Here is a 24,764-nt window from a genome sequence, read left to right on the forward strand (position 1 = left end):
TTCTTTTTTTATACTGCACAGGAAAAATGCTCTACATCACCATCTCACATCATGCCATTTTGGCCGTGAAGACTCTGACCCTTGGCTTCTGCGGCCTTTACTGCCACAGCATTGAACTGTGGTTGCAGCATAGCATTCACTGTGTTGGTGCTAAGATTGATGCATATGTATCTGAAGCCTGTTCATCTCCACCAGGGAACATTCTTGTATTGTAGCTTTGATTTTTGTGGCCATGAGAACACAAGTTTCTTTAAGTATTAATCAATTCTGTTCTTTTCTCCTTCAGTAATCTCCTCATCCAGGGGCCTTCAACCTGTTCTGGAGCTACCCACACCTCTTCAGTGCTATTTACAGCTTGTCAGTTTTGTTAGGTTTCTCACTCATTTGCTCCTTTATTATAATTTTCAAGGTAAGCCTGTTTTGTGTTTTGCTTCTAAAAATTGAGATTGAGTCATGGTGAACATTCCAAATAACATTGGCATAATCTGAATCTGGTGTTATTGACAGTTTCTTCCTGTTAGAAGATAGTTTTTTGTTTGTTTTTTGTTTGTGTTTGTTTTTGTTTTTTCTCGACTGTGGGTTGTGTTTGCCTCTGTGGGAGTTTTTTTCCGACCACTTCATCACAGTGATATTGTGACGCTGTTTGTCTGTTGCCACAGGGTTTGATAATTTGAGCCTGTAAAAAAAAAACAGGGGCCTCATTTATTAAACTTTGCGTAGGATCCATACTAAAAGTGTACGTACCCCAATAAATAATCAGATTTACAAAAACAGGAGCATGCACATCTGTATGCACTTTTCCCTTAATAAATCACAGTCCGTTTAAAATGTGTTGGTGGATTCATCCAATATCCCGTCCTCTCCTGCCCACATTCTAACATGGACGATCAATGCAAATTGCCTCATGAATATTTTTACATATAAATAAGAGTGGTGATCAATGGCATTTTATTCCCAATCATGGCAGAGAAAACAAGGAAAAGGAACCTCACTCAGTAGGTTTACATGCAGCCAATAACTGACACAAAATTGGAAGAGAAAACAGCAGAGATCAGTATCTTACAAATCTGTCTGTTTATTAAATGTATACATTTAATGTTTCAACAGGGATTTGTGAGAAGGCCCAGTGGCCTGATGTGTTGTCTCCTCAGTCCCTCTCGGAGTAGAAACAGTGATGAGTGATGTGTGGAACCAGGCCACCATGACACTAAATTTGTCATAACCATGTTTAAAGTGCAGATTTTAGAGCAGGATTACTATTGCAGCAACACATCATCAGTGGGGTAAAACTAACCTGTCTCATGACGGTTTAAGCCCAGCTCACACTTCTTATTAGTGGGTGAACAATCCAATGCTTGGTGATGTCTGCTTCACAATGATAGGAAGAGCCGACATTGAAGGATCAAAAGCGGCGTCGCTACGAACGCTTGGCCGCCACCACCGGGCAGTTATCCCTGTGGTAAAATTTCTAATACCTCCTGCTTAAAACCCAAACAGTCAGAAGGACATTGATTGTATAGGAGCTTTAGGCAGAACACATCATATATTTAATACATATCAAACACTTATTTGTCGGCTAATTCCTGCTGGAAAGAGCCGGTTGATAGAAACCCAAAAGTGGTCAGCTCCAGCACTGCGATAGCACAGTTCCGCCAGGTTGGTCAGTCTAACAACACACCCAGTTCAGCAGATAGATCCAAGAGCACTGCTCTAGAGAATCTACATCGGCTTATTAGCCAGTCATTATCATCAGCCTGGAAATATTCCTGGTCTCTAAAAACTCTCCCCATCCTGATCCTACCACTAGTGTAATCTTCAAGCAGTGCCAGCAGATTCATCATGCAGTATTACACACAGCTCTCTCTGTGCTGTTTTCCTATTCAGCAGTTAAACTGATAGTTACACACTTTTTCATCATTAATAATCAATCAGTGCTATAGCAACCACTCTATGAACCTAGTGCTGCAACTTCTTTAGCTGGCCTGAAGGCTCACTATAGGAATTCATCTACAACACTGCAAGCTTGGGTGTTCATAATTAAGTGGATCTATATGTCTGATGTGTGATGACATTAAATGCTTGAGTTGAATCTGGCTTCAATTCACCACCTCACCATGTGTGCCACCAGTTTCCCCTGTCCCCAAAATGTTCATGTAAAGAATGAAAGTCAGTGTGTCGACGTGAGATGTTATCTTAACTGCATACAGAAGTTTTTCTACAGGTTCAATGGCTTCTGCCTGCCCATCTTCTCCAGTGTTGTCTTTAGGTTTTGTGTCTGTAACATTGTAGTTTTGAATGAAATTTGACAGAATATTTCTATCCATAGTGAAAAATTTTGTGCAGAAACTTCTTTACTTGATTCATCCATCATATTTTCTACCTGCGATGTGGTGTTAAACTGGAGTGCTACAACTGGGCTTTTCAAAAGGAATTACATTTTTCTAAATTGGGGATTCCGAACACCAATTGTCAGTGGGGGGCTGAGGCCTTGTTCATGAATACAGTGATGAACACAGATCACAGATTACATGCAATCATATATCAACACAGAACACTTAAAGGTCGGCGAAATAACTACAAGATCACAACAAACATTGATACGTACATAATGCATTGTAGGTTTTCTTTTAATTTCTGGCTCTATGTTTATGTCATTTCTTTTCTGTGATGCAATCTAAAACAATGCATGTGTTTGGCAACAATAGCAGAAAAGCATCAGCATTCATTAGCAGTCTGAATTCACCATATGTACACAAGTAAATAAATTACAAATGCACATATTTGCATTCCTTCTCGTGTGTCACATTATAAACATTTACTCCACTCACAGGTTGCCTCTCTCTCTCTCTCTCTCTCTCTCTCTCTCTCTTTGTCTTGCTGTCTCACACACACACGAAGTAGTAAAACAAACTTCCGCTCGTTCTCTCTGCAGTCGCCCCTGCTGCAGCCTGGAAATAGAGGGATTCATATGTTTGAGAGAGTCTCTCTCCTTTGTCGGTGTGGAAGGCTCAGTAATTAGCTGCCTAGGGAGCCAGGAAGCAAGAGCCTCCATTCAGCCTCTTGTGTGTTTATGCATGAGGGCATCTGTGTGAGATAGACCATTAAAGAGAGGGTCATGAGCTTAAACGGACCAAGCATGTAAGGATCATTCTCTTAAAAAGACTTGCCTGTGTTATTATTGATTTCTACTTTTAAGTATTTTCTGTTGCTGCATTCATGCCCAGTTGCATGTAACTGAGACAGACCAACAAACAACAGGACCCCTGAGTATCTGATTGTATGATCACATTCTGTCCACATACACTTAATTATGTTGTCATTCAAGGCATGGGGCTCACAACCCTTTCCTCTAATGTGGAGCAGTTGAAGGTACCTCTTTGTATAACGGAGCTCCTGTGACACAGGAAGAGGGCGTTTACACAACAGGATACACGCCTGACACTCAGCACACACCTTATCTGTGACTTGAGGAGGCTTTGGTGCATGATCCGAAAATGTGTACAAATGTACTATGGTTTTCCACATTTGTAACGGAGCTTCACATATTGCCTATAAGCAAAACTCTGAACTATATCCTTACTCAGTCATTTGACGCACCGCTCTGTGACCTGGTAGATTATCAACATTAATCTGCAGGTGCAGCGTGTATGGTCTCATTAACAATACTGCTGCAATAACCCTTTATATCTGATCACTCTCAGTTATTGAAAATGTATTTTCCAAGTAACTATAAGCAACGATTCAAAATAGTGTAAATTTATTTACATCCTAGTTAAGTTTTTGACTGTTGGTAGCAAAAACACACACAATCTTCTCTGTTGTGGCAGAGATCAAGACAACCTTCCTAAAATGATCGTAAAGTGGATGAAATATGTTCAGAGCACTGTAGATTTGCTATTTGTATACTACAAATTAATATTTTAGTCTTCATGCATTGTTGGAAAATTCCCCCCCCCCCCCCCCCCCCCCCCCCCCCCCCCGGCCCCAAATTGGGATGTTGTGTTACTTCTAAATACAAACATAATGCACTAATTTGCTAATCTTTTGCCCATAGATAACATGTCACGTTTTGAAACTGAGACCATTCACTGTTTGATCTGCTCATTTGAAATACATAAGATGAAATTTGTTTATATTTAATGAAGCTGCCGGAGTAATTTGGAAGGTTTTGGGCTCATTCATAAGAAGGACATGATGTGAATAGGGATAAATTAATCATTTGAGAGCGAGGTAGTTTGATATGGCTAAAAGTTTTTCATCTATAAAATATATACTTTCATTTACATTTGAATAGTTTTTCATTTTTAAGCAGGGGATATAGCACAACAAATTAAATTTATTTACCTTAATTAAAGTGAAAAAGTAGAGACATTAAAATGAATTCACTTGATTGAATGAGATCCTAGTTAGTGGGCACTTTTTCTTTGTCTGGTCTATTACTTTTGTCTTCCTGCCTGTTGTGTACAGGTTCTTACACAGGCCTTGATGTTTTACGATGTTTAATTGTCACATGCATAATAGTATGAGTAGTACAGGCAGTAAGCTTTCAAAAAGGAAAAGTCCAAATCAGATACATCAGCAATTAATGATATTCAAATTAGAGCAAATCTAAAAGAAGAAATACAATCCTTCATTTGTTGGGAGTGTACAGTGGTGCAGTGAGTTTTAGGCTTCTTCTTTGAGAACGGAAGTTGGTTACCGCTGTGGTAGTTGAGGCTTTACACCTGGGCCCACAGTGAAATTTCAACATCAAAATCTATCGCCATCTAGGGATTCAAACCCACAGCCTTCTTGCTGTTAAAACTTGCTTTTCTCACCTTGACGCCACAAGCATGAAAAGATACATAAAATATCAGCAAGAGTGAAACTCTGCGAGTAAAACTACAAACTGAAAAAAATTTAAGTCAAGGGACTCTTTTAAAGCAACACTAAGGAACTTTTCAACCTTAATAAAACATTTTAATATCTTTTGTGATGATACATCGACTTACAGCTAGTTGATTGACCCCTCTGTCACGGGCTGAGGGCGTCAGTATTGCTTTCACTTGGACTGAGCAGCTGTGAGGAGGGTGGTAGGAACCCTGCACACTAAAAAACTACAAATGTGCGGCCTGCTTTACGGCATGCGTCACATCATGATATAACATTGTTTAGCCACCATTAGATTCATTACCTCGTCGCTATCCATCCTTCTCACAGCCACTGGAAACAAATGAAGGCGAGTTAAGTCTGACAGCATGCCACCGGGAGCCACGCGCTAGTCCTCATGGGAACTGTAGTATTCGTTCAGGCAAAACACTACCGCTTTTGTCCACTGGCGCCGCCAAAATCAACGAAAACTGAAAGTTCCTTAGTGCTGCTTTAACAGGCCTCATGGTGGAACAGTGGTTAGCACTCTCACCTCACCAAGGTCTGGGAACGAACACCGGCCAGGCCTTTCTGTGTCAAGTTTGTACCTTACCCCCATGAGTGTGTGGTTTCCTCCCACATTCACAAACATTTGTGACCCTAAATTGTCACTTTGTGTGAGTCTGAGTGTGTAGTGTTGGTTGTCTGTCTTTCTGTTTGTCCTGTGATGGACTGGAGACCTGTCCAGTGTGTCCACTGTCCAGTAAGCTGTGATCACCTCCAGCACCCCGAACAAGATAAAGGAGAATAGATGATGGAAGATGGAGGGAATTTTCATCAATTTAAAGATTTAAAGGTACACGTATGTGGTGAATTATAGGATGTAAAGGTACAAAATGTTGAAACAAACTTTGTTAACCAGAATAAAGTCACCAGAGTACAAATTGATATTTCAGTCATGGTTACCGGTCATGTTGATGGACCTACTGTAAGTGATTCCTGATTCTTCTGGTCCTTGCTGAGAGTCCAGAAGTGTTAAAATAGAGCAGCGATGAGGATGATGAAGGTGCTGACTTTAAAAATAAATGTTAGACTGAGTCATCAATGAGGATGATTGAACCTTTTGGAAAAAACACTGTGTTCAGGACACCGCTGTGATTATCTGCCCTATGATGCTTTCAGTAATCCCATAAATCTCACTCACAGACCGATAATCTACGGCTGCTTTTCAGGTCGTCGGCCTGATCCAGTAAACTTTGTCTGTCTTGTCTGATCAATCATACATGAAACTGTAACCACGGATACACCCAGAGATATTTAAAGCAGCTTCATATGCATTACAGGGGATTTATGAATCACACATACTGAACAGTACATACTGTGTACATCAGCCCCTCAGAAGAGGACACTTTCACTGTATACAATTTACTGCCCTGCTTCCTGGTATCATACATACACATGGATATATACATGGATACAGTTCAGCACGTCAGATCAGCTTCTACTTTTAGTCCACTCATGCTTAAAGACCCTCATGCAATAGAAAATATATTTCCAGTGCGTGTGTCATGAGGCTTGTTGTTCAGGTTGTTTAGTTATTATTCCACACAGTTGTCTTGTGACACATCACGGTCCGATTGTTTTTAAAATCAGTTTATTAAATGGTCTGTAATTGATTGATTAATTGATTAAGTGTTGACTAAGTAAAATTACCTGAACTTCATATGAGCTAATTATTTGTTTGTCTCTGTCTGTCTTGCTCGAAGAGCAGCTCTGTTGTCATATCAATATACTCTTGAAAGCAATAATTAGCTAATTTATCTTCAAAACCTTGACAGATCCAAGCAGTAACTTTAATCAGCTAATGATTTTCAGCAATATTCTGCACACGATGAAAAAGTTTCACAATTTTGTTGAATTTGTTTTTACTGCGTCATATATTCAACTTGAAATGATCAGTCAAATATTTTAATGTTAATCAACAAAAAAGTAACTGATAGAAAGGAAATGAGCAACTACTCTAAAAATGAGAACAGATATCGTGCCTTTGTTGTGTGTGGGGTGATGCCTCAGACTTAGGCAGTATTACAGTTTTGTGCAATTTATATTTATTTAGCATTTTTTATTGGCAAGCAATTGACTATTATAAGAGCAACAGCATCAGATTAACCAGCTGGTGGTCAGCTGATATCAGTTACTGGTTAATGCACTTCAGAAGAGGCTTCCTATTTTCTGATGCTAAGTGTTTTAGCTCCACAATAAAAGTGTTAATGTAATATTAAGTGCAGAAAGTTGTAAAAAAAAATCACTAATCTTCTTAATACATCTAATCAAACAAAAATGTATCGATGCAGAGATTATTACAGGAGGGAAACATCTTATTCCTTTATATATGGCTACTTTTAGAGAAAAACGATGTTGTTTTATTATTTTTTGTTCTCCCAGCTTCCAAATGAGGACCGCTAACTTTTATTGAGCAGTTTTTGTGTCAAACAGGAAGCTGTTGCTAATGATAAGAGGCTGTTGGGGATAATTGCGGATGTTATGAAGTGAAATAGTTCAAGCAAACGTGACAGTGTAACTTCCTTTCGTCCCATACGTCGTGCTGACCAAGTCAGTTCTGCAACAGCTCTTGTGATAAGACCTGAAGCAGTTTATTTTCTGAAGCAAAGGTTCTACTTCCTCTTTGAGACAGCTCTATCTCTGACACAGCGTCCTGAACTAATAGGAACTTTCAGTAAACCCGACCTCCGCCCCTGTTTCACCCTCTTTCATCATTGTGCTGTCTGTCTGTGTGTGTGTGTGTGTGTGTGTGTGTGTGTGTGTGTGTGTGTACGCCTGGCTCTTTGTGTAAAACACTTCACCCTGGGTCACGCGCATGTCCCAGAGTGGCTTGTTTTCCCACACATGGACCACAACACACTTATCTATAAACAGATTAGACTGTCAAGGTCACCTTTGCGGTCCTCTGCACTCTGCTGTCCAAACTTTCTTCACCTGCTCTTTTCTGTCACGCTGTCGTAGTCGACTCCACCTCCTACACATTTGTCTCCGTTTTTGCTGCTTTGTCTTTTGCCGTCTCATTTTGGCCCCTCCTTCACCACCTCCAGGTCAATTTAAGAAAATAAGAAAAACAAAAAGAGCTCTCTTTCCCATACTGGTGCACAGTTCAGAGGGTCATGAGGCAACCAGTGGGGTTAAAGGATTCATTTTATCATTGATAAGGAAGTGGGCTGGAGTGGAGCATGACGTGCTTTAAGCTGAATTCCCTTCCTGAGAGGATGTGTCACTGACAGCTTTATCCACATGCTGTCAGAGTGACAACAGGAGCAACACATCCAGTGAGAGAGGCACAGTGAATGCACAGTTAACGGTCAAGGTCAGGTCAGAGTCACTGCTCCCCCGAGCAGCGCAGGCTCAAGGGGGGAAAAGGTGTGCTGGCACCGGGAAGATTGTGTGTGCTGCACAGCATCAGAGCACGGCTCTCGTACTTCCCCTGACATTGGGAAGATGGGGATTGCGTTGTTTTGTTGCTTCCTTTCACACGTACACGTGCAAGCAGCTCAGTTCTTGGAAACGTTTTTTTTGGAAAGGATCAAGACAATCAGTCAAGCCAAGTTTAGGCATGGCCAGTCTCATGTAAATGATGTGATTTTGAAGAAAAAAGAAAAAGAACCAAACATTTAACATCCACAACAACAACAAAAACCTTTAAATAAAAACCAACACAACAAAAATGTGAAAGGCCTACAAGTAAGCAATTTTTGAGCTTTAACGAATTGATTAAGACAAACTAAACTCTGAGAAAAATTAAAGAATTTCTTCAATATTTTATTTATTCATTTGCTTACTTGTTTTTCACTTTTAAACCCCATATTTCATCATTAATATCAGTAAATACAGCTGTCATTTCTTTAGCTGCATGTGAAATCAGCAGTGGGGTAACTTGTGAATGCAGATCAGAGCGGGGATAAAAATTCCCAGGATTCCAGTGACACAGAGTGCTTACAATGAGCCTCTGTGCTGTCTCTGAATGGATACATCCAGCTCCTTGGGGATTTAAATATCTATGAAAGCACATGTATCCAAATGATTTAAAGAGTGAGAGGAAAGGGGCATCTGTTTCTTTCTCTGTGAGCGAAAGATTTTCTTAAAGAGGCCTACACATCATGACAAACTTTTCAAAAAAAGCTGAAATGCCTCACAACAGAAATGACAGTAAAACTGTAGATGCTGTGTGTTTGCTCATAGATGTGAAACTATATGTATGAGACTGAAATTAAAAAAGGATTTTTTTTAATGTAATTGATAAATGTATTAGATATTTCACACACATTCCTCTTATCAAGTATTTTGTTATTCAAAAGAAAATTAAATGCTTCCATTCTTAGCTGGGATGCAACGATGGATGGATGGATAGTCATAGAAACCTAAAAAAATCTGTGTCTCGGTCAATGTTTTCCTCAACTTTGCTTGAACAGGAAATTGCTTTTAAATTAAGGGCCAAAATCTCGTATCTGATAAAAATAAAAGCAACAACAGTGGTGCATTTACTCTAAAAGACAACCTATAAATATGCTACATGGGGTTATGTTTTAAAGGACGAAAGTAAACGAGAAAAGTGTTTGCACAACTAATATATGTGAGAGCCTAACAGGTCTGAGCCCACTGTTTTCTCTGAATCACGTCAGACCAAATAAGAGAAAGGGGAAACATTTACTTCCTGAGAGTGATTCACGGTTATGAGATAAATGCAGCAACATTATACTGGTGTTTACAGAGGAAACAGAGCTAGTCGCACAACACCCGGTAGTGCCACATCCGAGGTGAGAGCTACGTCTTCATCATGGATCAGAGTTGGACTAGCAGTGATCACAACGGCATCAATTACAGGGGAACAGGAGACTAACTGCTTCTCTAGATAGTAACTTGGCCCAGCGTCTGCAGAGTCATTTCCCTCCAGTGAACTCTCTTCCCTGAACAAAGTTAGAAGTAATGGGGCTGCCAAACAAACTGACAAATGCCTTGATTAGTTTTCTCCTCGGTCTCCTTTTTGCTATTGTTACTGACCTTGAGGACCAATGCCTAAGCACTGCCCAAGAGTCTTGTTCGATTGAGGAGTTCGAGTGTGTGTTCGTGCAGCGTGGTCTCTTCCATCCTGAAGGAGCTGAAGTGAGGGACCTTAAGCATCAAGGCTTAAAGTCTTCCCTCTTCTCAAACTCGCTTTCAAGCCAGAGCTCCAAGGCACAATACATTAACATCCTGAGACTCAAACCTGACTGAGCACAGTGCTGCTCCATGACCCCCAGGGGCAACGCCTGTCACGTTGAGAATGAAGGGAACATAGGAGGGGGCTGTGTCTTCAAACTTCCCTCAGTGACAATAGTAGAAACATTGTTTATGTTCTCACAAGTAGAAGGATGAGGAAGTTGGAGACTGGGGAGGTGGGACGAGTGTAAAAGTTCAGTGAGGGGTCTGGCAGTCAACAAACAAACTGTATCGCTGGACTTACATAAGCAGGAATTATCGTAATGACAGTTACTTGACAAATTGTGTGTGTGTGTGTGTGTGTGTGTGTGTGTGTGTGTGTGTGTGTGTGTGAGACATGCCTGGAAGAGGCCAGTTGTGTGAGAGTACAGTGTGTCTAGTCACTATAAATAACCCCAGTTTTGAAAACATCAGAGAAAAATGGCCCAAATTTGGACATAAATATTCCGAGTAAAAAAACAGCCAACCTCATCAATCATGCAGGCTAAGATTAGACAGGTGATCAGTCCAAGCATATCGTAACTGCATGTATGATACATAGTGTATTTATTGAGTTCAATTTTAATTGGCAATGTTCCAAAGTTTACATGAGCTTGACAGTGACAGCTTACATAATGAATATCAGAGGATTTCAGGGGTTATATTGTGAACAAACTATTACAATTCAACTAATGTCTCACACTGCAACTAAATAGACAACTGGTACTTCCTGAGCAGACACCAGTGACTGCCACGTAGGTGCTTGAAGGCTGCTGGAAGAAACTCCTGGTTTCAATTCAATTCAGCTTTATTTATTTAGCGCCAAATACAACACAGTCACAATACAGTATTACAGTAACACAGTTTTACAGAGAAAACCCAACAGCTCAACACACGAGTGAGCATAAGTGACTGAATCAGCTCAGCTCCACTCACTCCAGGTGGAGAGAGAGGGACAGAGAGAGAGAGAGAGAGCATGGTTAATGACACATAGTAGTGGAACATGAGTGAGAAAGGCGAGAAGAGAAGTTCAGTGTAGGTCCCCCAGCAGTCTTAACCTACAGCAGCTTCACTAAGAAAATGGTCCTGGAAGGCTTGAACCAAGATTTACTAAATAGAAATGTCTTTAGTCTAAACTTGGAAGGTACCTGCGTCCTTACGCAGCCATTCGTTACAGAGCCGTGAGCTCTTGGACCTGACTGACAGGACTCAAATAGATCATTTTTGCTTAAATTGTCACATAGTCGACTTGCAGCAACTTTTTCCAGGATTTTAGATCTAAATAGTTTTGATATTGATCTGTAGCTTGTTACAACACCTGGATCAAGGGTGAGCTTTTTTGAAAGAGGTTTAATCACAACAACCTTAAAGGCCTGTGGTACACAACCTAATTCTAAATATAAATTGATGTGATCTACTTTTATTTTGAAGGATCTTGCATTTATATTTTAGAGGAAGTGGATGTTTCCATCAATGATTCCCTCACTGAAAGGTTTGGCAAATGACAGATTGGACACAGAATATGTTCTGGATAAGAGATTGAGTATAAAAGCACCACCTCCTGAGCAGTTAGAGATACTGGAAAATTACCTGCCCACTCTTAGAGATCCTGGTTGGTGCAAGGGCTGTGAGAGGAGAGAAAGATCTTTTAGAGATGAATAAATCATTTTGATGTCTCAGATGACATCCTGTTGGAAAGGTACAGATTTCAATCTGGAATAAATAAACCATATCAATAAAATTATATCTATTTCAACAATACAACAGAGAGAGTGTGAAGAATTAAAAACTTGTCATTGAGCATTTGGAAGTATGTTTTTGTTCTTGTTCTTGACTCATTCCTGAGTCTGTTTAGCTCAATTATGGGTTGTATCTGAAATAATGAGGCTAATAATAATGGTCGCACATGGCAGAGCTGCAGAACACACAACTACCGATAGCTGTAATGGTGACAAATAATATAGAATAATAATATAGAATTAATACCAAGCATGCTCATGTGGGGGAACTGAGCCTTAAAAGAACTCAATAGAAGATATAAATGAAAAAAAGCACCGAGGAAGTGCTCTGTCCAAAACGTCTGTGCCGCAAAAAAAAAAAAAAAAAAAAAAGTGAAATTGAGTGAGTACAGTGTTGTCTGTTAATGAATTACATTGTTGTTATTATGATTGTATAATCTCATGAAGTTATGAATCAACAGAGTCTGCAATTTTCTGCCAGCATTCTTTCCTGGCTTTTGGTGTGGCGATGGTGTTTGCTTTGGCCTGTATGATGTGTTTGAATTCTACTTGAAAAATAATTGTCTGCTCCTCCAACAGAAGTAAGCTGTTCTACAAGCTTGCAACTGACCAGACATCCAAAACACCTTCCCTTTTATGTGAGCGTGCGTTGATCAAGATGGAAAAACCCTGGGTTGAATTATAGAGTTGATATCTATCAACTTTGCATCGTATCATCTTCGTAGAACCGATTGTCAAGGATTGTGAATGTCTGGGTCAACCCAGATAACGGTGAGATGTCTGAGGTATGTTTATCTCGCTTCGTACTACAGCTTTCAGGTCAGTCTTCTGTATTTGTGTGACAAAAAACTGCTTTGATCTCACTTCCTCTTTTATTTTGTATCCAGATACTGTGCACAGGGTCTGATGCTTCACTTCTTGTTTTCTCACTCAGCACACCTGCTCCTCATTACAAATCAGTCTCTCAGTCTACTTACACACTCACCTCTTGTTTGTCAGATTGTTGCCATCTTGTTTGCCATCACAGCCTGGGCTTTATATGTCTTCATTTGTAGGAGTCTAACAATTTAACCGCTTCACCAATATTCAGTAATGAATTATATAATTACTCTTTTTTTCCCAGTCCTGTCTATTGATAATATGTTCATAAATACATACATACATACATACACATAAAGTTGACTGAAATAGATCTGGATTGAATGGAGAAGGCACCCTGAGTTTCTGTACTCATGTGTGGGATTGACAGTAAGGCCAAACACAATTAGTTGTCCTTTGTGGCCAAGTGTTATTATGATGATATTCATTGCTTTGGCTGTATTTTCACAAAGGCTACACGACCAAGATGGTTGAAAACCTTGGAGAAGAACTGAGCTCAAGTGAAGCATTTTTGTATTTTGAAGTAATCATAGACCATCTGGCCAGCCTTGACATACCACCCCAGCAAACTTGACATCCGATGAATTATGTTAACATTGCCCTTGCATGAAACCTTGGTCTCAAACCTCCTCACAAATAACCAGCCAAGGATTCAGTCATTTTCATCCTCACATTATTTTGCATCCTCACTGTGTTATAAATATTTTTGTTGCATCTTTTCTTTGTTTGTTTTTTGCAAAACTAATTTGGCTTGAATCAACAAATTTTCAGTGCTTTGTTAATACGTGAATGTAACAACATAGACAACAACACCTGGACAGACAAATGAGTAGACAGAAGCAAAAACAAAGGAATGTGTAATTACAAACACATGCATACCTACTGCGAATGTGCTGCCCTGACCAGCTTCCCTTGTTTGAGGACAGGCCCTGCACCTGCTGTGGTGGCTCGGGGTCCTTTAAGGGTGGTGCTGGGGAAATGCAGGAGGCCCAGTAGAGGTGGGCCTGGTTCCAACATATCACATTTGCTAAACAGCACATGACTCCAGGGGATACACAGCACCACCATTACCTCCACCACACGGGACACATCCCGATCTGGGCCTCGCTCTCAGCCTCAGCCCAGGCGCACTGCACCCTCCCCGCAGCACATTCGACAGGAAAATTATGGAAAACACAGAGTAGCATTGTCTCCTCCAGAATGAAATGAAAATACCTAAAGCTGTTTTTCTGACAGTCGTGGTTACACTTGATGCTCCAGAATGTGACTTTATGAGAAAACAAGGTAAAAAGAAAATTTTTTGTTGTGGTAGCATCCCATTTATGCAAAGTTGACAAATGCAGACATCTTCAATGAGACTATTATAACGAAAAATACTGTTTTTTTTTTTTTTTTTTTAATATTTACTTTAGTTTCTGTTTTCAAACCTATCCTCTTCATGCTATGGATGACAACCAACACAACTGATCTGAATGTCCTCTGTCTTCTTATGTGGTTTTCTGCTTTATGACCAGGATGTTTCCCTCGTCAGTATGTCTCCATCAACAGTCACCTTTTCTCTGAGGCCAACTCTTTATACTCCTCCCACATCGGCTGATTTTTTTTTTTCTTGTCACTTCTCCAGTGCCTGAAACATTTCACTGGTCATGATTTAGAAATTAATCTTTACTTTATACTTGTTCATTCAACAATCTCTTACACAGCTTCAACCAACTCGAGGTCGTGGAATGCCGGAGCTGATCAGCTGTATGGCTGAACACACACACACACACACACACACACACACACACACAGGCTAAGAGGCCATCGGAAAATTAAATGCAAGTTTTTGGGAAAACAGAGTTCATCCACGCGCAGCGATAACATGCATATTCAATCCCAAAATGTTTAGAATTGCAAATATAGTTTAAATTCTGTGAAACAGGGAAACTCCTGTTCTCACACTTCGAAACCCCCCAATGAAATGACAGAATTGGCCATAGGGGCATGTTTAGAGCAGGCTTCCTTTGGATTATTTGAGTTAATCAGTATTTTCTGAGAACATGTTGCTAAAATGCTGCCAGTTTTCTGGATACAGAGAAAAAGCTGGACTTGAGAACAGCAAAATACTTCAGAGTTGTTTTCCCTTGTTCATGTTCAGCAGTGGGATGCAGAGATGCGGGTTTGATTAATTTGTTATCTTTGGACAGAGTGAGGCTGGGTTCAGCCTTTATGCTCAGCTAAAATGACAGAAGTGCACCAATCTTTAAAATACTTGAGGTGGAAAGCCAACAAGCACATTTTCCAAAATGTTTCACTAATCATTAAATCTGCTGTCTCATGGCCAACAAGCTTGTCTTCCCAGCATCAGGCCTCAAAGCCTCTTCTAATACCAGCAGTGGCTGCAGCCTTGTCGTGCCCGCTGGGAGATCCCGAATCACTAAAAGGTGAAGGAACAAAGAACCGAGAAATTAAGCCTCTCAGCAGCAGCAGCAGCAGCAGCAGTACCTGGGTTCTTACATCAAAGGCTGAGTGCAGACCAGCGGGGAAGTTTTTCCTCCGCTGGTGACTCTTTCAGCGCCGCAGCGCCTGACAAATAGGCTGGAAGGTTCAGTGCATTAACCTACATGTTGACACCACGATGGGGTGATGGAGGAGCAATAAGGGGCTGCATGGAATGAAGTACGGCTGAGGCCTTTGGGCTGCCATAAACATGCTCAGGTAGAGACCCATAGCCATGTACAGACACACTGTTGAGGAGGTGCTGTTATGGCTGCTCATGTGAGGAAACCCAAAGTAAATCAGCGATGTTCCTTTTTTTTTTTTTTAATGGTGATGGATAATGCGTTACTCTGTGGGATTAGTCCGGATCCTCAAAAGTCTCCCACCTCTGCCACAGATACCGTTAGGAGAGGTGAAAGTTTTTATCCTCTGCATTTTAGCTGCTCCAAACAGTATGAGACCTGCCACAACAGAGCCGTGCACTTGTGTGAGTGTGAGAGCTTCAAGGGAAGCCCTCATTAGGGTGCTAAGACTGAGGAAGAGCCACAGACACAACACAACCACACAGACAGCCAGAGATACGGAAACACTGCAGCTCTCTCTCTCTCTCACACACACACACACACACACACAGACGGAGGTGGGAGCAGCCAAGGGAAACGGTAACGGCAAAATGAACACAGAGGAACTTTCACAGCACCTGTGCAGAGCAGAGATCATCAGATTGGAAACAGCTACACCACAGGCAACACTGGAAACCACCCCGAAGTGCTTACTACACAAACATATGAAGTTTAATTTGGTTTTGAATCAGGTGGTTAACGCTCTCATATCACAGTGATAATATCCACAGTTTGACTGTGGATTTGGAAAGTCTGCATATTCTCCCAATGTCTGAGTGGTCTTTTTTCTAGTTTCTTAACAGACATGCAGGTTAACTGTGGGCGATAAAACTTCCTCCAGGTGTGAATGTGACTCTGACTTTCCTGTGATGCTCTGTCAACCTGTCCACAGTCGTGTTTTTTTCAAACGTCCAACTACGACTGGCTCCAGCGCTAAGCAACCTTGAATTGGATAAGGTGATGTAGAAGATGGATGTTTTCATCACGAATGGAAAAGCTGGATGCATTCCCGCTTTCTCTTCTGATGTAGCATCAGTTTATCACAACTTAACAAGGAGTAGACCACCTTTTCCTTGTCCGACTTTGAAATATCGGGAACAAAATCTGTGGGCGAAAAACTGGAAAAGTTTAATACAAGATAAATAAAATCAAATAAATGACTTACAGGGATTTCAATGTAAAATATATAAACTCTGTATTTAGTGAAGACAAAACATGATGTAAATGTATGTGGAAAATAGTGCACTTTTTACAAATACAAGCCATTATACTCCCACTAGGTCATGAACTTGACACCACATTGAAAGTGTTGGCAGTGAAAATGAGAACAAAAAAGTTGGAGGGAAAAAAGGGAAAAGGAGAAAATCCCCTTTTTACCTCCTTTAATCCCAGAAGGAAGTGTATGGAAAAAGGAAGAAAAAAAAACTGAGATTGAAGAAAAACAAAAATCTCCTTCATCTCTGTAGGCACCCTAAATCCTCAGGGTGACCACAGCCAAAAACTAAATTAAAAAGACTGAAGTGTTGGGATGCTTAACAGGCAAAGTGCTGTGCTAAGAGGAGATGGAAGCTCTCTCATGCTTAGCAGTTTGTTCTTGTTCTCTCTTCCTTTCAGAGGGATCAAATCAATTAAAAGCATGCAGACACACGACAGGTGATGACAGAAATATTCAGCTGGACTGAAGTGACTGAGGAACAGATTTTATCTTATTTATGATACCTCACAATATGATTAGCAAAATTGCTTGTAGAGTTGTGTTTAAAGTCTTGTTAATTCAATGACGACTAATTTAAAGTTGCCAGCTTCAACCAGCAACTATGAAATGGTATTCATTAATATGTTTGCTAATTTCCCTGCACAACATTAAGAAAGTATATATTTTTAATAAAGGCAGTTTTAATCATGAATCATGTGAGACTCTTCCACAAAGACACTTCCTTACTTCTGGTGGGTTTTTTTTTTTTTTTTTTCCGAAACATGAAAGGAAAAACAAAAAACAAAGAAATAAAAAGTCAAAGTTCTCATACAACAACTACAAAGAGGCAGTTGGACAAAATCGTCTCAAATCTGGACTCTGTCCTTCACGTCCTACCTCTGGTTACAATATGAAGCCCCTGCAAATGGTCTCTGAATTGACTGAGGTCACTTTACAAAACATGTCTTGGAGCACAAGTGATCCGGCACTATTTTCAGATCATCCCTGTGGGAAAAGGCTTGAGGAAGGAGTCTATTCAGATTTCCTGGGTCAAAGGTTAAAAGAGCCCTTAATTAGCCACACAGGGGTATTTTTTTGAATGCAGATTCAAGCTGAAATCATCTTAGATTGCTGGCTGTGGAGGGGAGTAAAACAATTGATACAATATATGCTATTGTATAGATAATACATATTTTTTGCTAGTGAGATAAAGTCGGAATGAACGTGACAAATTACTGGGCTGATGAAGTGACGTACTGTCGCCTGGGTTCAAAGGCAGAGTCACACGGCCTGAGAATGGAGGCGTAAACAGCTGTGATTAAACTGAGGTATGATGATCTTCCACTGTGACACAACCTCATTTGGTCTCCTGGTGGCCTGCATACCACAGCTTCCAGCGAGCTCGCCACCAGGGATCCTAAAATACACAGCAGGCCAGGTCTGGGCCTTTCCAGGCAGCCAACAAGCTGCTGCGAGGTGGGGCAGCAGCCGGGAAGCGCGAGAGCCGCGAGCCTGACCACGACACTCTGCTGCACAGGCCTGAAACAAGAGAAATTCTGACAGCAGAGGAAGACCGAAGCTGCTGGAAATGTCTGCAACATGTCTGAGTTACACATTTAAACATAATCTTGATTAATGAAGAACAATGGCCGAAAGAAGCACAGATAGAACGTCACAGTATCACTATCTACTTTTTCACCAAAAAAAAAATCGTACTCCAGCTGTCGGTCAATTTTCAGCACACTTCTAAATGAGTAGTGGGGTTAATATAGAAATCATGACATAACAGGGGCCACCGGGGTCACGGAGGTCGCTGTGTGTTGACATCTAGCAGACCTGACTGACACTCACTGGAGCGTCAAGTAACTGCAGCTCCCCCCCCCCCCCACAATGGCAGAGGACACTAGCTGGTATTTATTCGGAAATGAAATAAACACACAATTGAGGAAAACGTAAAAAAAAAAAAAAAAAAAATTAACTATTGTGACTTTCTCATAAGTTGCTGACAAACAGCTGTCACTGTCAAAGCCCTTCAAGTTCTCATTCAAGAATGGATATGGCAGTCATTGATTTGCACACTCACTCCTGGAGGAAATCAGCAGCCTCATCATTTGTCACTAAACACCGTCAACATCATACACATCATAGCTTTATTGAAAGAATCACTGAAACACTCTTACTTCAAACGGCGAACAGTATTAGAGACAGTGGAAACATACAGTAGGGTTAATTTGAAGAACAATTTGGTGAACAATTTGCAGATTGCAAACCAGCTAAATATGCTCTCCCCTCACTTCTTCCTTCCCAGCTTGACAGAGAACGGAAGTTGTTATCAAAACTACCAACAAATGGGAAATGATGAACTTCAAAGTCAGTTTCCACATCTTTAGGTTGACTGTAGAAACACTGTGATGCAGACGGTGGACTGACTGGACACAACCCGGCCCTCCAGTAAACACAGAGGTGGCGACCCACTCGACATGCTTGATTTCTGTCGACAGAATGAACTGAATGTTGCACGCTGGACCTTCTGCAAGATGACTACATCGGAGCTCCAAGAGCCCTTTGAATGAATGCGGCAAACATTTATGAGAGAAGGAATGAAACTTCCGATCAGTCTTATATCCTTAAAATGTTTCATATTTGTGATACATTTGGTAACAAGTCTGATCGGTATTTAAACAACAGAACCTCACGATGTGGACGGATCATCAATGATGTACACAAAATGTACAGAAACGCTCAACAAGCTCTGGCTTCGGCCGCACTCAGACCATGAATGGCTCGTAGCCTACCTGAAAATAATGTGATTAAGGCTCGTTCTTTGTTGTATGCAGACTGAAGCATCCAAAGTAGCTTCTGACCTCCATTCAAGCTCTGCCCTAGTTAAAACAACCAATACTGAAGCTTCCGACAGTATTTCAAACTTTGCCCAGACTGCTTAGAGAAACAATTTCATATTCGAAAGTGCAAAAATGTCAGCTGAACACACTGAACTGTTGTGGCTCTTTCCATCAATCCATCGGTATCACAAACACACTGCATGTGCGCAGCAGACATGCTTATGGAGGCCTAAGTTGGTTACTACTCTGGTAAACTTAGGAGAGTGTTGGACTAAGAGTTCAGCGCTGCACACGCTCATCATCTGAGTCTGGGGAAGAGCCTGATGAAGAGGATCATGCTGATGAAGGTGAAGGACACCAGGATGAGCATCAGCCACAGCAGCCAGTTGACGGACTTCTTGGTGTGCTGCTCCAAACGCTCCGACTCCGTCTTCAGCTTCTCAAAGTTCAGGTCTGCCTGGCGCATGGACTGGCTGAGAGTCTGAGGAGGCAAGGGGAGACGCGGCTCACGTCAACAAAAAGCTGGAAACAAAGTGAAGGAAAATGAAGAATCGCTTCAAGGAAAGTTTCATGGGGTTGCAGGGTGTATTGAGAGACTATAATTGGTGTTATGCTGCCCTCTTTTGGCCATATTCAGCTGAGACATGCAGAGCAACAAATGCTGGATGGATGAAAGGAAAGCTTATTGTCCTTCTCCGTGACATGGATTCAAGTCGTACAAAAGGTTTTCTATGACTCAACAACTGGAAAAAAGAAAGAAACTTCCACCTGAACTAATATTTGCCACAATTTCATACTTATTTCATACTTTTCCCTCTGTGGTGACCACAGCTTAGGACATTTCCATTGTTCTTGGGGTTGGGAATCAGTACACTTGTTCTCCACTCGATGGTTCCCTCTCACTTTCCAAAACTAATTAAAATGGTGGATGGATTTCAGTCAGAGGAGTTCGTTGAGGTGGTCCAGGCACCTCATTAGGATCGCCCCTGCTCGCCTCCCATTAGAGGTTCACCAGGCATGTCTGGCTGGGAGGAGGGAATGAGCTCCTTTGCTCTCTATACTGCCACTGCAATGCCATACTGACTAAACAGTAAAGATGGATAGAAAGGATACTTTCACTTGTCACTGAGAAAACAATTTTAGTAAAGAAATCGTATCATTTTTCCCACTTCCCCCTTACTTGTGAGTCCTACATAAGATGAGAATCACCTTCAAGAGAGCATCTGCTGAACTTGTAGCCTCGATAGAAAGACACACTTCCTGAAGCGCGTCTGGTCTGGTCTTCACCAAAGCCCAGATCACTGATCTATATCTCACCTACGTCACAGAGCAGCTCCTATGTGGTCTATCCAGCTACCTGGTTGTCCTGTTTGATGATGTTCTGCGCTGCCAGAGTGTTGTTCTTCAGATTTCGGGCCAAGTTGAGCATGTCATCCGCCAGCTTCTCCTGCAGGTTGTGGTGATGCTGCAGAACAGCGTCCAGCTCAGCAGCAGACTGACGCTCATCCAGAGGAAGACATCTGGACACATCACATTTAATTTCACCATCAGTAAGGAGAGGGTCTCTTGTCATTCCACGGTAGTTAATGACTCACAGAGAGCAGCAGATCGAGGGCTGGAGCTGGAATACACCGTGCCCAAATTCTGTCTAATACTGTCTTTAAAAAGTGAACTTTGTTTTTAAAAGTCCAAATTATTTGTGCTAATGACATGCCAAAATATGTCCAATAATTTCTTTCAATGTGAACTAAAACTAAACTAATCATGCTATTTATCCGCTTGGGGAAATTCCCTTTCCCAACATTTACAGATCCCATTTCCAGGACACAGAGACTAGCCACAATAAGGTCCTCAAAGGAGATGATGGGGGTCAAAGGTCTTGCTCAGGGAGCCACAGCGGTGACCAGCCCACTGTGGGAATCAAACCCATGAACTCCCAATCCCAAGTCTGTGTCCCTAGTTTGCAGGAAACCGCTGTCAACACTATAATTTTTAAAGTTGAATTGTTAAGAAGATTTCTACTACATGTCTGAATAGTCTAATAAAAAAATAAATTATTCTTATTTTTGAAACAGACTACTAACTTTTTTCACAACACATTCACTCTTAAGACTTGAGTCAACAGTCATCAGCAATGTGATAATAGTAAGCTGAACAAAAATCTATAGCAGTCTAGTAAGTCTAGATAATTATATGAATTTAATACAGAGCAGCCAATAAACTATTCTGTCCTATTTAAAAACAAACATTCAACAGCAGGTCTGGTGTAGAAGCAATGGCTTGTACAGTTTTACCTTCTTTGTCTCAAGTCTGTGTCTGGTGCACCTAGAAAAGGCAAAAACCTTCTTTAAAAGCATCTTTACAGTGACATAAACATAACACAAAATATTAAAAAACATTGTGTTTTGAGGATTTATTTTCCTTAATGATAAATGGGCAAATCCATCCATGGGCAAAGGACATTAAATCCTTTTTTAAAAGGCTGTCACATGTGTAGGGAATATGCATATGAAGCCATATACATGTGACGTTGCACCAACTAAAAACTGAAATCAAGCCGTTTCTCACAGTAAAAAAAAAATAAAAAAATCACCACACCAACTTACTTTTTGGGATATTTTTTGTTCTTATTCTTTGTCAGACAAGAAGCTGAATGATTAGCAGTCCAAACAATGTCTTACCTTTCCCAGATGTCCCCTGTAACACAAAACAGCATGCATCAGTTTAGATGCAAGGCATAACGTCTTCAAGAACTAAAAGATCGACTGTGGCTACACTGTAGTTCTCAGCTTACCGTGCTGAGCAGTTCGTCCCTCATCTCTCTGGTACATCTGGCCTTTGTCTGCATGTGCACAGTTTTGGTAGCGGGCATCCTCTCATTTGATATTGTTGGCATTCGGCCGGGAGCAAGGAACTGATTCGCTAAAGCCTTTTCTGTTGTTGAAGACTGAAAGAGAACAGAACAGACATCAGGTCCAAAACAACAGATCAAATTCTCAAACAGGGTAATTGTATTGATACCTTTTTTTTTTTTCTTTTGGCATTCTAAACATAAAATTGATAGAATGGCAACAGAGAGGAATTGTCATGTTTTAAGCACTGCTTTTTCACATTAAGCTAAATCTGCACATTTTATTGAGAGAAATCTAAACAAGAAACGTCACTGACCAGTTTTTCTGCCTCCAGAAGTCCTTTCAGGAAATCAACTTTTCTTGTGTATTCAGTCAAAACCTCAGCTGTTGGTTTGCTGGAAGAAATACTTTTATTTATGTAGTACCATTCAGAAGCACAGCATGCATGCACAAAATACAAAACAACTGACTTTAAAACGTACCTAAAAATCATGTTTAAAAGAGAGAAAAGTAACATATTCCAGTATCTAGAAAACCCCCAAATGAATCAACATTTACCTGAACTATCACTGAGGAACAATAAAAAACTTTGGATTAGTTACGTGTGTGTGACCAGTCCAATGTTTGACAGTTTTCAAATGTTTAATAGTTGATGAATCAGTGATGGTTTAAGAATGTCTGTCTGTGTGCAGTCGAACAAGAGGGTCGCATCCCTGCGCCTTCAGTTTGGGGACAGGCGCAAGTACCTGGCCTTCTGGAGTCCCTGGGAGGGGTGCTGAGCAGTGAGACCTGGAGGGGGCTGATCAGGACTCACGGCCTCCCCGATCTGAACCCGAGCGTTGTTCTGTTATTGGACATCTGTGCTAGCCACAGCTTGTCCATAACGAACACCATGTTTGAGCACAGGAGTGTCCATATGTGCACTCGGCACCAGGACACCCTAGGTTGGAGGTCGATGATCGACTTGTTATCGTGTCATCTGACCTCCGGCCATGTCTTGGACACTCAGGTGAAGAGAGGAGCAGAGATGTAGACCGACCATCACCTGGTGGTGAGTTGGATCCACAGGCGGAGGAGGAAACTGGACAGAAGTTTTGTTGGGGGTGCTTTGGGACTACAAAGTCCAGGGCCTTTTGCTAAGGCTCATCTGGTCTCTATATGATCAAAGTAGGAGTGAGTTTATTCAAATTCTATCTGGGCTTTTTTCTGTGGAGTTTGCATGTTCTCCTCATGTGTGTGTGGATTTCCTCCAGGTAATCTGGTTTCCGTTCACCATCCAAAAGCATGCATGTGAGGTTAATTGGTGAGCCTAAAATTGCGGATAGACGTCAGTGTGAGTTTATGTGTGGTGTGTGTCTCTCAGTGACTGAACTGAGATGACCTGGTGACCTGTGGAGGGTGAACCCCGCCTTCTCCCTCAGTTACTTGGGATTGGCTCCAGCACCCCACAACCCTGAACAGGATAACGTGGTACACAAAATGGGTGGATTTATCACCGTATACGGCATAATTTTGGAGGATTATCATCTGTGCAACAAAATAAACAATAAGTTTAGGTAGAGTTTAGTGTGAGCTACTGAGTGAAAATAAAGGTTACAGTCAAATGTTTATGCTACAGAGAAAAAAAACTAACATATAAGAAAAAACTAATGAAAGGTGTTACCTGGAGCTTTTCTTCAGAGTCAGCAACATCTCATCCAGGGCACCAACGTACTGAAGTGATGAGAAAAACATCAGATTTACTGAATCAGATCGCACTAGACACGCTCTCAGAGGTCTGTGTGCTTTTTGCTCGCTCTTACAACACAAACACTACACACAGCAGTCTCTGAAATGCCCATCACATACAGCCACTGAAACATTGTCGCTCTGTCTACATGACTGATGTCGACCTGCAGCCTTCGGGACACGGAGTCTGGGCGCTGTGGTCTACAGTCAGCAGTCTCCTCGTGATCTTTAATCTACTTGGAGTTGCTTGAGCAGCGATATTTAAAATTCTCTGTTATATCTGGGGTGTTTACAGCAACTCCGTGACCTCCTGTAGCACTAACGCGCATTTCCGTCTTCCACTGTCGTTTTTTGAAGTTAAACACAGTTCGGAATTGTAGATGACAAACGTTTTAATTGCGCGACCAGAGAAGAACAAGAAGATAACACTCCGATATTTGCTTTAACTCAGCTCATTCAGTGACGACGTGGCTCACGCTGGCAGAGACTAAAACAGCTCCACCAGCGCGGAACGAGCGCACCAGACTCCCCCGCCTTCAGCTTTACCTTATCCAGCCTCCACTCCGTCTCTCCTCGCTTCTCCGAAGCTATAGTTTCACAACGGGACAATAATCTGATGAAATTAATCTCCAATCTGGAAGCCATGGCTGCAAACTGACCCACCGCCGCAGGGAAGTGACGTCACGGCGCACCGACGATGACATAATCAGTCTGCGACCCAATGAGTTTTGTGTGTCTTTTTGTTTGTATTTCTTTTCTTTTGATGTGACAGTTGGACTATGTATTGTCCTACGCTCATTAATTCGTTTAATGATTGATTGGTTTGTAGA

At 41.3% G+C, this 24,764-nt stretch overlaps 1 protein-coding gene and 1 long non-coding RNA gene across 3 annotated transcripts; one reads left to right on the forward strand and one right to left on the reverse strand.

Annotated features, from left to right (window-relative positions):
• Positions 1–2,010: 2,010 nt before the first annotated feature.
• Positions 2,011–14,921, forward strand: LOC115381763 (uncharacterized). The gene is made up of 3 exons (XR_003930446.1): positions 2,011–2,116; positions 6,617–6,623; positions 14,909–14,921. It is a non-coding gene; the product is annotated as an uncharacterized LOC115381763 (long non-coding RNA).
• Positions 14,462–24,579, reverse strand: use1 (unconventional SNARE in the ER 1 homolog (S. cerevisiae)). Of its 2 annotated transcripts, XM_030083357.1 has the most exons (9): positions 24,481–24,579; positions 23,870–23,919; positions 22,523–22,601; positions 22,149–22,301; positions 22,036–22,051; positions 21,649–21,679; positions 20,712–20,874; positions 19,650–19,835; positions 14,462–14,487 (listed from the first exon to the last, which is right to left on the reverse strand). In XM_030083357.1, exons 1-8 carry the CDS (start codon positions 24,577–24,579, stop codon positions 19,653–19,655), a joined length of 774 nt encoding a protein of 257 aa, XP_029939217.1. In that variant the 3' UTR covers positions 14,462–14,487; positions 19,650–19,652. The 2 variants fall into 2 exon arrangements, with proteins under 2 accessions (XP_029939217.1, XP_029939216.1); XM_030083356.1 differs by lacking the exon at positions 14,462–14,487 and having other exon boundaries at positions 18,651–19,835.
• Positions 24,580–24,764: the final 185 nt, after the last annotated feature.

This window comes from Salarias fasciatus, chromosome 23 (assembly GCF_902148845.1).
Source record: "Salarias fasciatus chromosome 23, fSalaFa1.1, whole genome shotgun sequence".
NCBI classification, from domain to species: domain Eukaryota; kingdom Metazoa; phylum Chordata; class Actinopteri; order Blenniiformes; family Blenniidae; genus Salarias; species Salarias fasciatus.

What these genes read in the sequence shown, in the direction of transcription:
- use1 (XM_030083357.1), bottom strand. Translation starts at nt 24,579, where the DNA reads ATGGCTTCCAGATTGGAGATTAATTTCATCAGATTATTGTCCCGTTGT. An exon ending in CGGAGTGGAGGCTGGATAAG is followed by an intron (nt 23,920 to 24,480) that starts GTAAAGCTGAAG and finishes TCATCACTTCAG; the next exon opens with TACGTTGGTGCCCTGGATGA. An exon ending in TTCTGGAGGCAGAAAAACTG is followed by an intron (nt 22,302 to 22,522) that starts GTCAGTGACGTT and finishes GTTCTCTTTCAG; the next exon opens with TCTTCAACAACAGAAAAGGC.